The sequence below is a fragment of the Oryx dammah genome, unplaced genomic scaffold, assembly GCF_014754425.2.
Source record: "Oryx dammah isolate SB20612 unplaced genomic scaffold, SCBI_Odam_1.1 HiC_scaffold_21, whole genome shotgun sequence".
Classification (NCBI taxonomy): Eukaryota; Metazoa; Chordata; class Mammalia; order Artiodactyla; family Bovidae; genus Oryx; species Oryx dammah.
Genome location: NW_024070205.1, coordinates 47,940,918 through 47,958,206, shown reverse-complemented (window position 1 = coordinate 47,958,206; position 17,289 = coordinate 47,940,918). Strand labels below are relative to the sequence as shown.

Sequence of the window (17,289 nt, the reverse complement as noted above, 5' to 3'; positions counted from 1 at the left end):
GACACCAGAGATCTAAGGATGATCAACTCACAGTCTCTGTCCATAAGGAACTCATTAAGAATGTAAACAATCAATCACAATTTGGTAAGTGTTAAATATATGTATATATCATAAGTAACTCATTTTTTGGATGTCACTTTAACACATGCTTTCACTTACTCTGTCTTTCATAATAATAGTCCACACAAAATACGTAAATTGCTTTTGTGATATTCAAGCAAGTAACTTGCGCCCAAGGCCACATAATAAGCGGCTAAGTCGTACATAGAGCCCAGGTTTCTTTGCTTTCATCTACTGCTTTTTTTAAATCACATGACTACTTCCTAACAGATAGTCTCCTGTGGCTTTGATTTTCTTTACATAGTCTTGAAGTGTCCTGAACAACTTCAGAATAAGATGGAAATCATTAATATTAGTTAATCGTTTTTCTTAAGGGTGAAATTTTGGTGACTATCACGTACCATCACAAATAAAAACAGCCATCATTACTCTTTGCCTAAATGCCGTATAATATGCCCACCTTATCTAGTTTAGTGATGTAGAGACCTCCTACCATGGGAACTATAGCTAACCTTCAAATGTGAAGGAGAGGGAAAATCTACAAGATGTGTTCCTTTTAGAAACTAGAAACTAGAAACTTCCACAGTACTGCAACCAGACAACTCTTTTAATACTACTGTTCAGCAGATTACAATACACACAACAGATTATGACAATGAACATGTTAACCTTATCTGGTGGTTCATTTAACTCACTGTTGGACAGTGAGTTAGAAATTACAATTACGCTATGGTATACAAACCAATCTCAAGCTAAACTGTTTTAGTTTCCATAAATACTTCAAGACTTATAAATTACTTCCATTGAGTTCATGCGGCAGAAAGGCTGAAGACTAGCTGTCAACTCTAACACCCAAGGGGATAAAAAAGGGTACACAACTAACCCCAATTTTATATATTTAGGATGACAGAGATCTTGGAGATAGTGTCAAATGTACAATAGCCCACTTGAATAAAATCTAAATTATTAATTTTTTATACAATTTTACAAGTTGGTTTTCCATTTACAGTTGTAAAATATTGACTATATTCTCCATGTTATATGATTATATCCTTGAGCCTATCTTACACCCAATAGTTCGTACCCACTCCCCTACCTCTCTATTGCTCGACCCCTTCCTAACTGGTAACCACTAGTTTGCTCTCTGCATCTACCACAACCTACTTTTAATGCCTCAATTGGGGTAGTGCTTTGCTCTGTGTATTAACTCTCCTTCAGATAAAGTGAAGACATTCCCAAAATCAAGCTGTTAGGTGTCGCAACTACTGAAAGTATACAAACGAAGCTCACTTAGCTTTTACAATCCTGCAAATAACAACACAAGCAATAACAACACAAGCAATAACAATAGCTAACACTTTCTAGTGCTGCTCATGTACCAGGTATCATTCTACGGATCTTATACAAATTGACTCATATGAACCTTATATAAACCCTATGAGCCAAGTACAGTACTACTCCCATTTCATTTATTTTTTGACCATTTGGCATGTGGAATCTTAGTGCCTTTACAAGGGATGGAACCCACATCCCCTGCATTGGAATCATGGAGTCTTAACCACTGAATGGCCAGGAAAATCCTATTCCCATTTTAGAAAGAAACACTAGCACAGAGAAGTTAAGTAATTTCCCCAAAGTCACATAGCTGAAAAGCAGGAGGTAAAATACAAATCCATGCAACCTAATGCCAAGGCTAAACCACAAAGACAAAGAACTATTAACACATTTCACTACTTTCAGTAACAGATTGCAGCATGACCAAGGAGAAGGCAGGCCGCCTCAGCCTTCTTTCTCATATTGATACTCTTGTTCTGAACCAGTGTGGATGTTCTGTGACTCTCACTCACCACCTGACTGGCCATGGAGACCTGTCAGACACCTGAGCAACGCAGAACCCTGCATGCACGCTTCTCCATCCTGCAAGCAGCAGCCACGAACAAGATGACACAGTGGAGGAAGAAACTGTTTCAGAATGACAAGTCCTAGGGGAACCTCAGGTTAAGTCCAAGAAACCTTTCTAAAGTACTGTAATTACTATGTACCAAGCTCTGGGAATAAAAAGAATAACACACTGTCTCTACCCTCAAGTTCACTGCAGATTGAATAACTTAGGAAATGCAAAAAACTGCTTTATTTTGGTTGACCATGTCACGCAGCATGTAGGATCTTAGGTCCCAGACCAGGGACTGAACCCATGCCCCCTGCAATGGAAGCGAGAGCTACCAACCACTGGACTGCCAGGGAAGTCCTACTGCATTATTGTTTTGATACCCACAGATAAAAGAGCAGGTCAGAATGGATGTGAACTGAAACATCACAGCTCTTGCTTGCTTTGCTATTTGCTAGCCTCTTAAAAGTAATAAATTACTTTGGAAGCTGATTTAAAATGACATAAACCCCCAGGCTGAGAGCACAATGGGAACATCATGGTACAATATGGTGGACAGTTAACAGAGATAATATTGAAGTATCCCACCAGTTCTCCTTGATTCAAATGGCTAAGAGCTAGAAAATATTACAGCATATTTGTATGCTACTGGAATGAAAGTAGGTAAAAAAAAAACAAAACAATGTATGCCAAAACCAATACAGAATTGTAAAGCAAAAAAAAAAAAAAACACTGGAGAGAACAGATGAAGACAATTCTGACAGCAAAGTCCTTGCATAGAAGAGTATGGGTTTCAGCACAGAGTGGAAGGTTTGCCCTCAGACAGGCACATGGGCAATTCAGTCCCATTCCACATAATAGGAGGGAGATGAACAGTGGTAGTGGAAGGATGAGAACATTCTCTCCATTTTTTTTTTTTAATTTAAATGAAATAAGCAGTGAAGTCATCAGCTGAGAGTAAAGAAGGTGGAAAGAGAGCATGAAATACTGCAATTGTCTTGGAGAGTGGGTAAGTCAGTTGACCAGAGAAATAAGGAAATGTTGCCAAATGGCATTTAGGGTCCTCCTGGGGTTTGTGGTCATGATTTTAAAGTGAGATTAGTCTGTACGGTTGTATATTTTTCTCTAGCTGCATTTTAAAGTGAGATTAGTCTGTATGGTTGTATATTTTTCTCTAGCTGCATCTCTGGCTGCTGAGGTGTTGAGTAGATGTAGAGTTCAATTTAACTACAGCTGCTAGACAAGTATAACAGAGGGAATGATTAAAATGGTAGACTACAAAATCTAACTTGGATGCGGCGGTGGGAGTAAGGAAGTGATTATTAAGAAACTGACTCATGTAATTGTGGGGGACGGCAAGTGTGAAACTTGCAGGACAGGACAGCAGGCTAGAGAGGCTGGGAAGAAGTGATGTTACCGCTGTTTGATGCAGAATTCCTTCTTCTTTACAAGATCTTGGTCTTTTTTCTTAAGGTCTTCAACTGATTGGATGAGGCCCACCCACATTATGGAAGATAATCTGTTTTACTCAAAGTCTACTGATTTAAATATTTACTAAATCTAGAAAATATTTTCACAGCAACACCTAGACTGTTGCTTGACTGAAAACTGGGCTTTCTATATCCAGTTGACACATAAAACCAACCATTTACAAAATCATTTACAGAAAAGGATGAGGCTGTAGGAGATGTTTAAAAATCATTACCCATTCACGGGTTCTGAAGAGCACAATGAAACTAAGTTTATTGATGTGTGTAAGACTGGGACAAATAAAAAGAGAAATATAGCACTTTTCATGGATGAGGGGTGCTATATGGTGGTTAATGGCACAGATTTTAGAGTTAGAGCTCTTGGTTCAAAACTGCTTTACCCATATGTACCCCAGTGTTCATCACAGCACTGTTTACAATAGCTAGGACATGGAGGCAACCTAGATGTCCACTGGTGGATGAATGGGTAAGAAAGTTGTGGTATATATACACAGTGGAATATTACTCAGCTATTAAAAAGTACACATTTGAGTCAGTTCTAATGAGGTGGATGAAACTGGAGCCTATCATACAGAGTGAAGTAAGTCAGAAAGAAAAACACCAATACAGTATATTAACGCATATATATGGAATTTAGAAAGACGGCCTATATATGCAAGACAGCCTATATAACAACGACCCTATATGCAAGACAGCAAAAGAGACACGTATATAAAGAACAGACTTTTGGACTCTGTGGGAGAAGGTGAGGGTGGGACAATTTGAGAGAACAGCATTGAAACATGTATATTACCATACATGAAACAGATGACCAGTCCAAGTTCAATGCATGAAACAGGGCACTCAAAGCCAGTGCACTGGGACAACCCTGAGGGATGGGACGGGGGTTCAGGATGAGGGGACACATGTGCACCCATGGTTGATTCATGTCAATGTATGGCAAAACCCAACACACTATTGTAATTAGCCTCCAATTAAAATGAATTAATTAAAAAAAACCTGCTCTACCACTTAAGGCATGAGTCTGAGCAGGCTCTTCAACTAAGTCTGTTTCACCAAAAGGGATACAAGAGAATGGCTTATTACAATGGTTGGCACACAGAAAATACACAAAACTGTTAGCTCTTACTATTATGGGAAAAGACTCTACTGTAATCTATTCTCCCCAAAAATTATTCACAAATTTAGTGTCATTATACTTCAATTTTCAATGAATTTTTTGATAAACTGATTTTAAATTCTGTTTGAAAAAAATAGGTATGTGGAAGGAAAAAGAGATGTCTGAAGGAGAATATGAGAAACTCATCACCAGTCATCAAAACACAGTAGAATACTACAGTTAAACACCTGTAATGGTGCAGGAAGAGGTAACTAAATAAATGAATAGAAGGTCAAGAAATAGACTTATATAGAATGGTAATTTAAGACAGGATAAATGTACCATGTACCTCCGATGAATGTGGGGACTCACACATCATTCATTAATTAGCACTGGCTTTTCACTTGGGAATAAAAGTATAAACTCTTTCTGTAATTTTAGGCTAGTGGAAGCCTTTCTAGGGATGACATGAGGCTGAAATGTTATGAAACTTTAGAAAATTTTATGGGCTACGGGGTATATAGCTAAAGGAACTGAAAGCAGAGACCTGGAACTGATATTTGTATACCCACAGTCACAGCAGCATTATTTACAATAGCTAAAAAGTGAAAGCAAACGTCAATCAACAGATAAATGCATAAACAAAATGTGGACTATTATTCAGCCTCGAGAAGAAAAAAAACTGACACGTGCTACAGCAGGGATGAACCCCAAGAACACTACGCAGACAGAAACAGGTCAGCTACAAAAAGACAAATACTGCATGATTCTACTTGTATGAGGCATCTATTCAGACAAAGAAAGTAGAACGGTGATAACCAGGGACTGAGGGGAAGGGGAAGTGGGAAATGGCTGTTTAATGGGTATAATTTCACTTTTGAAAGATGACAAAAAGCTCTGGAGACTGGCTGCACAACAGTGTGAATGTACATTGAACTACACAGCTAAAAATGATCAGGACAATAAATTTCATGTATACTTCAATAAAATGAAAAAGAGAGAAAAAGTATGGAATTTTTTCAGAGCCTTATAAAGTAGTCCTAAAAAAGAAAATGAGTAGTAGCCACAAAAACTTTGGAATGATAATAAACGGAAACTGGCCCAGCCATATACTAAATATATTGTAAAAGTATAATAATTAAAATAGTGTAGTAATGAGACTAATCAATTCTGTATGGGCAAGAATTCAATATTATGATAAGGATGACATCACAATTTGGTGAGGAGAGACTTTTATTTCAAATAATATGGGGTCAGTTAGTTAATTTTTTAGTTTTCATTTCATGGGTAAGGGACTATCACAGTCAAATACTAAAATACTATTTATTCCAGATAAATAGAAATGAAACTTTTACACATATCTGGTTTCCCTTTATTACTGCTCTGCCTTTCTCATAGTTTAATACTCTGAATATTCATTGGGCTGACACTGAAGTTGAAGCTCCAATACTTTGGCCACCTGATGCGAAGAGCAGACTCAGTGGAAAAGATGGTGATGCTGGGAAAGACTGAAGGCAAAAGGAGAAGAGGGAGGCAGAGGATGAGATGGTTAGATAGCATCCTCAATCCAATGAACATGAATTTAAGCAAACTCTGGGAGACAGTGAAGAACAGGGAAGCCTGGTGTGCTGCAGTCCATGGGGTGGCAGAGTCAAACCACTTTGTGACTGAACACCAATAATAATATTATTTTGGCAGTCTTCTCTTTATATTCTAATAACCAACTGGGTGATATATGAATAATAGTGCTTTGGAATTTAAATATCTTATAGAAAATCTTGACAGTCAACAAATGCAAAGTATAACTTGTCTTAAGAAAAATCTGTTTAACAAAAGAATTCACCTAAAATAGTAGGCTCTCCCTGGTATTTAAAAGTAATTTATAAGTTTCACTAAATTCTATTTTGTTAACTTTATCCCTCATCACGTGACCTTGGGATTGATATATACCGCACCACTGTAGTTTGAAGGGTCTGCAGTCATTAACACGCTTGGACCCTTAATATCTGAGTACTTGTCAATCATAAAAAGCTTCCATACTTTACTTTTTGAATATGTTTGACTCTTTAACAACATGGGAACACCTGAAATGTAGACTTTATTTTTCCCAATAAATACAGTCAGCCTTTGAATCCAGTTTCTGCATCTGTGCACAGGGAGGCACAACTATGGGATTTGAGCATCTGCAGATTTTGGTATCTGGGGTGGGGCCTGGAACCAATTCCCCCAAGGATACTGGGGGATGATGAACATCAGATTTTCCATTTTAAGTTACTAGGTTAGCATTCATTCCATGGCAAGTCAAAGGACTGCTGAAAGGGAACACTGAACATTTTGGGGTTTACAAAATATCTTTCACAGATGGTGTGGTAGGCAGAATGACTTCTTAAGATGTCTAGATCCTGGTCTACAGAACCTGCGAATATGCTATACTACATGGCAAAGGGACTTTCAGAAGTAAAGTTATAGACTTCAAGAGAGATGTTCCCCTGGAATACCTTCATGGGTCTCCTGCATTGCAGGCAGATTCTTTATCATCTGACCCAATAGGGAAGCCCTTAAGATAGATATTCCCCTGGAATATCCTTGTGGGTCTCAACTATTTATAAAACCCCACAAAAGCAGAGAACTTCCTCTGGATGGATGTGGAATCGATGTGGCAGAAGGGGAGGCCAGAGCTATCTAAAGTGTGACAAGAACTCAATGCATTATTGCTGGTTTGAAGATGAAGGATGCAGGTGAGGAATGCAAGAGGCTTTAAGCATCTGAGAGGGGCCTGGCTGACACAACAGCAAGGAATGGGACCTCAGCCCTACAACTGCAGGCAACTGAATTTTCCTAACACTCTAACAGGCTTGGCAGCAGATTTGTCCCTGCAGCCTAGGCCAGCTGACAACCTGCTTTCAAACCTTGTGAGACCCAGAAGAGAGGAACCAGCCTAGTCTACCCGAACATCTGACCTAAGCAAGTGTGAAAGAATAAATCTGCACTGTCATAAACCACTAAATTTGGGGCAATTTGTTATTGTGGGAATATAAAACAAACATATAGAGGCACTGGATTCTTTTACATTCTAAACCACCACCCTCCCCACCCCCCGCCAAAAAAAGGAAGAAAAAAAAAAAAAAGCAGATACTGTTAGGGATAACATAAGAGGGCAGACTTATGACTGTCCTTTTTTTTTTTTTTTAAAAGCTAGATCTGTGGGTCACTGTTTTTAGAACAAGTGGTAGGAAAGTTACTGGTCCAAGAAGCATACTTGGTACAAGAAAATTAAGACTAGTTTCTATTAACCAGTTCCTATTAATCAGGAATTAGTTCCTATTAATCAGATACTGACAATATTTTTGGAGGGATTATCTTCCAAGGAGTGACTAACACCCAAGTTCAAAGAATAAACCAGTTAAGAACATTTCTTCAGTGTAGTTCCACAGTATTTAAAACAACCCCCCTCCCCCCGAAAAAAGCTATGCCATAGAACAATACTTGATATTTTTTCCTATCCTATTCCCCTTCTTGGCCACCCAATTCCAACAATAAAGCTAAAATCCTACAATAAACTAAGTAAAAGTACAGGAAAAAAAAAAAAAACCAGAAACAGGCATCTGACACAGGAGAAGAGGGATCAGATGACTTTTGCATACCATTTAAGTACTGGCACCATTCCTAATAAAACTGCCTAGTTAAAATCCCATTCATTTAGTAAATCTTACTTACAGAACAGCTTCTAGTGACAGGCCCTGTTCTAAACACTGGTGACAGTACAATGCTACCAAGTAATTTCCCCTTCACGGATCACTGCCTTGCTGTGGCAAAGGGACTTGCATTACTCGATGAAGCTATGAGCCATGCCGAGTAGGGCCACCCAAGGTGGACGGGTCCTGATGAAGAATTCAGACAAAATGTAATCCACTGGAGGAGGGAATGGCAAACCACTCCATTAGAACCTCATGAACTGTGTAAAAGGACAAAAAGATATGACATCGAAGGATGAGTCCCCCAGGTCTGAAGGTGTCCAATATGCTACTGGGCTACTAACAGCCCAGAGAGAATGAAGTGGCTGGGCCAAAGTGGAAACGACGCTCAGTTATGGATGTGTCTGGTGATGAAAATAAAATCCTATGGTGCAAAGAATGGTATTGCATAGGAACCTGGAATGTTAGGTCCCTGAATCAACATAAATTGGACGTGGTCAAGCAGAGATGGTAAGAAAAAATATCGACATCTTTAGTTCACATCAGTGAACTAAAATGGATGGGAATGGGTGACTTTAATTCAGATGATCATTGTATCTACTACTGGGGCAAGAACTCCATAGAAGAAATGGAATAGCCCTTATAATCAACAAGAGAGTCCAAAATGCAGTACTTGGGTGCCACTTCAAAAACGACAGAATGATCTTGGTTCGTTTTCAAGACAAGCCATTCAACATTACAGCAATCCAAGTCTATGCCCCTGCCTCTGATGCCGAAGAAGCCGATCAGTTCTGTGAAGACCCAGAAGACCTCCTAAAACTAACACCAAAAAAGATGTTCTATTCAATGGGGATTGGAATGCAAAAGTGGGAAGTCAAAAGATATCTGAAATAACAGGCAAGTTTGACCTTGGGGAACAAAATGAAGCAGCGGAGAAGGCGATGGCACCCCACTCCAGTACTCTTGCCTGGAAGGTCTCGTGGATGGAGGAGCCTGGTGGGCTGCAGTCCATGGGGTTGCTGAGAGTTGGACATGACTGAGCGACTTCACTTTTCACTTTCATGCAGTGGAGAAGGAAATGGCAACCCACTCCAGTGTTCTTGCCTGGAGAATCCTAGGGATGGGAGAGCCTGGTGGGCTGCCGTCTATGGGGTCGCACAGAGTCGGACACGACTGAAGCGACTTAGCAAAGGCTAACTGAATTTTGCCAAGAAAATGTATTGGTCATAGAAAATACCCTTTTTCAACTACGGAAGAGACGACTTTACATATGGACATCACCAAATGGCCAATACTGAAATCAATTTGATTATATTCTTTGTAGACAAAGATGGAGAAGCTGTATACAGTCAGCAAAAACAAGACCTGGAGCTGACTGTGGCTCAGATCATCAGTCATCAGCTTCTTATAGCAAAATTCAGGCCTAAAGAAAGCAGGGAAAACCACTAGGTCAGCCAGGTATGACTTAGATCACATCCTCTATGAATATGCAGTGACGGTTAATGAATAGATTCAAGGGATTAGATCTTGTAGACAGAGTGCCTGAAGAACTCTGGATGGAGGTACGTAATACCGTACAGGAGGCAGCAAACAAAACCATCCCAAAGAGAAAGAAAAGCAAGAAGGCACAGTGGTCATCTGAGAAGGCTTTACAGACAGCCAAACAAATAACAGAAGTGAAAAGCAAGGGAGAAAGGGAAAGTATGCCCAACTAAACGCAGAGTTCCTAAGGGCAGCACAGAGACAAGAAGGCCTTCTTCCATGAACAGTGCATAGAACTAGAAGAACACAACAGAAGGGGAAAGACCAGAGAGCTCTTCAGGAAAACTGGAGATATCAAGGGAACACTGTGCCCAAAGATGGGCACAATAAAGGACATAAACGGTAGAGAGCGTGTTTATTTAATCTATACGCTGAGAAATGCCAGGCTAGATGAGTTACAAGCTGGAATCAAAACAGGCGGGAGAAACATCAACAACCTCGATATGAAGAGGATACCATCTGAAAGGCAGAGAGCGAAGAGAACTAAAGAGCCTCTTGATGAGGATGAAGGAGGAGAGTGAAAGAGCCGGCTTAAAACTAAATATTAAGAAAACTAAGATCATGGCATCCGGCCCCATTACTGCACGGCAAATAGAAGGGGAAAAGGTGGAAGTAGTCACAGATTTCCTCTTGTTGGGCTTTAAAATCACTGTGGATGGTGACTGCAACCCTGAAATCAGAAGACATTTTCTTCCTGGCAGGAAAGCTTTGACAAAGCTAGACAGTGTGTTAAAAAGCAGGGACGTTACTCTGTCGACAAAGGTCAGTACGTCAAGGCAATGGCCTTCCTAGCGGTCACGTAAGGTTGTGAGACTGGACCGTAAAGAAGGCTGAGTGCTGAAGAATTGATGCCTTTGAACTGTGGTGCTGGAGAACACGCCTGAGAGTCCCTTGGACGCAAGGAGATCAAACCAGTCAATCTTAAGGGAAACCAACCCTGAATACTCACTGGAAGGACTCATGCTAAAGCTGAAACTCCATTATTTTGGTCATCTGATGCAAAAAGCTGACACACTGGAATAGTCTATGGTGCTGGGAAAGCTTGAGGGCAGAAGGAGAAGAGGGCGTCAGAGGATGAGATGGCTGGATGGCATCACTGATGCAATGGACTTGAACTTGGGCAAACTTCAGGATATGGTGAGGGACAGAGGCCTGGCGTGCTACAGTCCATGGGGTCGCAAAGAGTCGGACACGACTGGGTGACCGAACAACAATCAAGTAACTTGCAGGCTAGTGGGGTGGGCAGAATGATAATACATGCAGTTATTGAGACACGTAGAAAGTACAACCAGGGCCCAGAAGTTAAGGCAAGTCTGATGAGTAAAGGCTAAGCTACAGTTGGAAGGAACAGGGGTTGTATTAATAGCTGAGCAACGTTGGAATTGGACACTCCACACAGAAGGATCAGCATATGTAAAAGGTATCAGTTACAGTATAGCCTATTTGGATAACTTTAAAATTTCACTGTGTGAGCATAAAGACTGAATATTAGGTGGAGGGGTGGTAGCAGGGGACTGGTAGGGAAGGTTTTTTTCAATAGTCAGGTGCACCAATAAAGGCCTTAGTTAACAGATTCTATCTTACAGGTGAATTTTAAGCAGAGGAATGGCACCAATCATTTATGTTTCAGGAAGATTACTTTGGTCACAGAAGGAAAGATGGATTAAAATGAAGTAATATTTGAGATTGAAACTCATAAGAAGTCTATTACAGAAGCAGAGATAATGAGGGCCTGAACTTGAGAAGCAATAGTGAGAATGGGGATATAAGATAACTAATTTAAAGAATATTCAGAAAGTGAAGTATGTGATAGACATCATAGGGAATCCCAGCTACCCGCCTACTCACAACTCACCACAAAGGCTGGAAAAGCCACACACCCTCCTTCTCAGCTTCATCACAGTCACTGTGAACTCTGGACAATCTCTCAGGAAAGGAAGGTGGGTCTGGCAAAGTCTTTCCCTTCTATTATTAAAAGGAGAGGTGCATGTGGAGAAAGGTCCTACCTACCTGTCTTCACAGCTCAGTGAATGAGGACAGTATGGTGCATGACAGTCATGTTCCAATGACGAGGGGACAACGCAGGAACAGAAGCCAACATGCCGAGGACAGCTGAGTGAAAAGATGAACAAGTCTTGGTCCTTGCTGACTTGGCTGAGCTGCTCAACTAATACAGGGACTGTTTAATCTCTGGATTAAGGATCCTTCCAGTTTAAGCCACTGATCATCAAGCTCTCTCTGACTTCCAGATAAAATTAACCAAATTAAGAGACAGGAAGGGTTTGAAGGGTTTGTAATAAAAAGGAATTTAAGTTTTACTCCCAGGGGGTTCGCTTGGGAAACTGAGCAGAAGGTGGTGCTAGTTATCTAGATAAAATTACAACACAGGAAATGTGTGTGCATGCGCCCGCCAGAACATATAGCAGGGAGGGCTGGGTAGAGAAGAGGGGAGGGGCCTGAGGCCAGGAAAGGAGAAAGGGGAAAATGTTTGTTCCTGGATATGTTGATTTAAAGATACTACGGAATCACTTAGGTTAAAAGTATATTCAGGTGAGTCTGAAACTCTTTCAAGAAGACAGAATTAGATTTACAGATGTGCAGGAAGTCAGATCCTGTCATACCTGAATGGCCTCACACTCTTGGAGAAGTACAATGGGGTGAGGAGGATCAAAAGAATGGAGTCCACACAGAACCTTCATCTGAAGACTCCTAGAAAGTGTCTATGACTCTGAAGATGTACAGATACTACTTAAAAATCGGGAAGAAAATTGTTTACAGAATGAAATCTACAAACATCATTATATTACTGCGTATTTTTGGTTTCTAAAAATTCATTTAGCAGCACAAAATCTGAATCTATGACAAAGGAAGACCTTGTGCACAAGTGACTACGCCGGAGACCGGCCCAGCAATTGAAACCAACTTGAATCACTTGCTCTACCATGTATACCAGTAAATTAGCAAGATGTGAATAACCTCATTCCCAAAATACACGTGACAGAGCTATGGAAGAAAAGAAATGATCAGCAGCTCCCAATCTACTGAACAGGAAAAACACAGTCAACTAGAGCAGGCAACAGTCTCACAGAGAAAGAGGAACAAGGATACACCGCAAGAGGTCCCTGTGAACAGTGGCTGTAAGCACAAATCAAAGGCTGATTTTCACGCTTACAAAGTCTAGACTAGATAGACAGCTGATATACCAGGCCTGTACCGACAGACCACAGCAATCCTCATCAAAGGCATTTATGATGACTAGGAAGTACTACCAAAGATAAAAGGAATTTGCCCTTGACATCAAGCAAGGATGCTTCAAAAACCAAAACTGACTTGAGAAAAAATGAGTATAATAGCTACAAATTTATACCTCAGTCCACTGGTCTTGATTCTAAAACATAACTCCGACCACACTGCTCCTCACCTTGAAAACTTTAAATGGTTCCCCCTGGCTCACAGACCATCCTCTCAGCCCCAAACTAATAAAAATTCTAGCCAAACTGGAAGTTTTGTCTCCTTTCATGCCTCCTACACTCTAGCTACACTGGATTTTCCAAATCCAACCTGTGCTGTCCTCCTCCTGCCAGTCTGTTTGTGCTGACTATTCCTTGCCTGCAGAAATCCTCCATTCTTCAGGGTTTTCCCCCTTTACTTTTCAGCATTCCATAATCCTACAAGAGCACTGTCTTCTTGGCATCTTGTTCTGCTCTTATCAAAACCATGGCATTGTTCTGAATTGTTACCACTGGTGTACCTTCCCTATGACACTAAGTTCCTTACAGAAGGAAGCATAATTCATTCATTTTTGTGACTTTTACAGGGTCCTAACTAAATAACTGTAGGTTGCTGAGTTAGTGACATAAGACACTTACTTACAGACCAAAAGCCCTCAGGAGAACATACAAACTCTGTTTATTAGAAGTCTAGTAACTCAGCTATTTGCCATTTCTGATAAACATTCACATGCTCCTCCTGTTGACAGGAAAAAGCAATATATAAGAAATAAACACAGAACTATTCAGTAGAAAAAATAATGAAACAGACTGTGGTCTAGAAATTCTAGATCCTATTTGTAGCTCTCTGGGCAGGTATTTGGCCTTTTGGCTAAGATCAAGTGATAGCTCAGATGGAAAACGTCTGTCTACAATGTGGGAGACCTGGGTTCGATCCCTGGGTCGGGAAGTTCCCTGGAGAAGGAAACGGCAACCCACTCCAGTACTCTTGCCTGGAAAATCCCATGGACGGAGGAGCCTGGTGTCCATGGGGTCGCAAAGAGTCGGACACGACTGAGCGACTTTACTTATTTTTCTGGGCAGGTACCCTTTTCTCTATTTACTTTGCAACTACCTACGTCACAAAAGCTATATGAAGAATAATATCTCTGTTATCTAGTTAACATTTTAAAGATCTTTCAGAACACTCCTCCCTTCAAAACATACTGGTTTGAGAATCATCTCTAGCTTTTCCTACGTTTACCACATAGCAATGATTTCTGTTATTCATAGACTACCTAAAGTGTAAAGAAGCCCATTATAAGCCAAGCAATGTATCTCCAGTTTTATTTAAAAAAGCAAAATGTTCTCTTCCTCTACTTTCACAGATTTCTTTTAGGCAATGAAACTGGCCCTCTGGCCACTGCATAATCCTAATTTATAAAGGGGTTTAACAACCTAGAAGAAAATGTATACTGTGCTCTCAAGAACAGAATATATCTTGAGGGATGGTGTGTAACAATCTGCATGAATAAATAAGAAACCAAATTCAGATCACTCAAGGGGGACTGGGTAGAAAGCGTAAAAGGGCAATAAAATTCTTGAAAAATCAAGGCTTCCACAGCTAGCCACAAAAAGTTTACATCTAGAGAATTATTTCTTAACCAGTGACACAGGCCAAAGACTTTACAAAGTACCACGCTCTTTTAAAATCTCTGGTTCTGATTATTCCTCTCTGGAACTTTTTCCTATCATACTCCATTTTTCTCAGTATGCTAATCTATCTCCTTTCACCTCCAAGTTTATATGCAAACTCAGCGGAGTACCCTCCTCAGGTACCAGTCTCTATGGCCTTCTCACATTAATTCCCAGATTGAGGCATAGGAATTCCTTCCTACCCAAGAGGTTACAGTGTAAATGTAAAAACTTAAAAACAATACAGGGGAACACAAAGTTTAGATGGGTGAGTGAGAACCAAGACTCCTAACCGCCCGTATTCTGGCTCTTCTTCATCTTTAAGCCAACAAAAACAACGCTGGGGACTTTTTCACTTGTCAATCCACTTACGAAATTTGAAACATCTCAACTGGAGGTGACCTCTTATAAAGCAAAAACTAATCAACCGAAAGGAAACAAACCCAAGCATCCATCTAGCTGCAACGGCAACTGTGTACCGGTTATTCCAATGGCGATTATAACGCAAACCAACGTTTGGACTCATTTCTGGGTGCTCGCAGTACTCCAAAAGTTAGATGACACAACAAAGCCGTTCTTCTCTGCCTCTCCTTGCGGCCACGTCAGATACCTGTTGCATCACCTGGTAAGAGGTCTCCAGAATCTAGGAAAGGAGTACCGCCATGAACCCCTAAATAATTCAGCTGAGCTATTTTCTGTATAAATGTTAGCCTCATTCATTTTAATGCGGTTGCCTTGGAGGCTAGGCTGTGTTGGCTCCTGTTCACCTTTAAAGAGACTCTAGCACTGGCGTCGACAAGCGGTGACTTTCTCGACTTGGAGGGGCTTGGGAGTTTTTGAAGACGGGCTGCTTCGGCAGAGCGGGCAACTGGGATGGGAGAAGCGGGGTTGCCCCGGAGTTCCGATGATGGAGTGGGAAGTCCGACCCTCGACCCAAGCTTCGCGGAAAGGACACTGCTCTTCGGCCAGAAGGTCGGGCCCAGCCCAGGGTCCGGGCCAGGTCGGGGCACGAGGGAGGTTCGAGGCGAACCGAGTCTTGGCCAAAGCCCCGGGGCAGACCGGGAAAAGCTAACAAGCGCGTAGACATTTGCAGGGATTAAAAAAAATAATCGTCCCCTCCCCCAACCCCGGTGAACCAAGCGGGAGGCGGCGACGCCAGGCTGGAAACGCGAGGGGCCGGGTCCGAACCCACCGGCGAGAGAATGCCGGCCGGGGCCGGGCTCGGGTGCCGGCGCCGTACTCACCATGTCGTACACGTTGAGCACCACTAACTGGTTAGCCCCCATCCTCCTCCCGGCGGCCGCCGCCTCGCGCTCCAGCCGCTCCGTTCCGCGGGGCCGAAGCCGTTGTCACCCACGCGGACGCTTCAGGGGGCCGGAGCCGGGCCCTAAGCGCACAGCCCGGCCGGCGGGAGCCAGGGCGGAAGCATCGGGAAGCTAGTCGCTCCCGGGCGCCGCCGACAGGACCCTCTGCGCCTACCGGGCCGGACCGCTGGCGGCCCGCTCCGGCTCAAGCGCCTCCCCCGGCGGCAGACACGTGGGGGAAGGCGGGGCCCGAGCAAGGGGCGGGCTCCGGGCTCCTGAGGGCGGGGCCGGCCGGGGCTGGGCCCGCCTGCGCTCTAGCCTCCACTGCCGCACTCGCACCTAAGATGGCGCAACCTTGGTGCTTTTCCTCCCGGGAGGAGCGTGTTCCCAGAAAGACTACAATTCCCAGCATGCAATGAGGAAGCGCAGAGGCGGAGTCTCAACTGCGGTCCTTCCTTGCGTTTCCAGCTGTCGACTACAGTTCCCAGCATGCTGCGGGGGCCGGGTCCTGCTGGCCAGGCCTAGCGCGACTACAGCTCCCAGCGTGCAGTGTTTGCGTTGTGCGCCCTAGCCTTGCCGTCCGTCCTTGTGGGCCCTGAGGTTGTTCTGCTTCTTATATCCGTTACTGTTGCAATTGGTTTCTGTCGCGTTGAGCTCGATGAAGCCTTACGAATGTGGCAAAAGACCACATTGATGACCCTGTTTTCCAAGTCCCTCCTCACTATTATTTTTTATTTTGCAAGGGGAGAAAAATAGAGGAAGGTGGGTTACTGGCAGGAGAAGGGGTATAACATGCATCCAGTTAATTCTCAATGTGGAATTTTACATTTAATAAAACTATCCTGCTGAAATGGGAAGACAGCACAGTGCTCAACCCTGGGAAACAGTAGGTGCTTTTACATTCATTCAAAAAATATTTGTTGTGTACCTACCCTTTACCAGGCAGTGATGAAGGCCCTGGGGACTATGGCGTAAACAATAGGGAGGACGAGCAAAATATGCTTTGTAGAGAGTTAAAATAGGATGAAGTGATTGAGAGTAAACTCATATTGGCTGCAGTGGGAAGGTCTCTGTAAGCTCCGGAGGTTTAAGCTCAGAGTTGAGTTCAGTTCAGTTGCTCAGTCCTGTCCAACTCTGCGACCCTGTGGACTGCTGCACGCCAGGCTTCCCCTCCTGTCCACCACCAACTCCTGGAGCTTACTCAAACTCCTGTCCATCCAGTCGGTGATGCCATCCAACTAGCTCATCATCTGTCCGGTTTTCCTCCCACCTACAATCTTTCCCAGCATCAGAGGCTTTTCCAATGA

The 17,289-nt window shown here is 42.5% G+C and overlaps 1 protein-coding gene across 2 annotated transcripts in view; it reads right to left on the bottom strand.

Moving 5' to 3' along the window:
• Nucleotides 1-16,214, bottom strand: part of DESI2 (desumoylating isopeptidase 2) — a 44,839-nt gene extending 28,625 nt beyond the window's left edge. Inside the window, exon 1 of one of the 2 annotated variants that reach the window (XM_040263605.1) lies at nucleotides 15,923-16,214. In XM_040263605.1, coding sequence (XP_040119539.1) covers nucleotides 15,923-15,964 — 42 coding nt within the window. In that variant the 5' untranslated portion in view covers nucleotides 15,965-16,214. The remainder of the gene's footprint in view (nucleotides 1-15,922) is intronic. The other variant, XM_040263606.1, reaches the window with a different exon arrangement.
• Nucleotides 16,215-17,289: the final 1,075 nt, after the last annotated feature.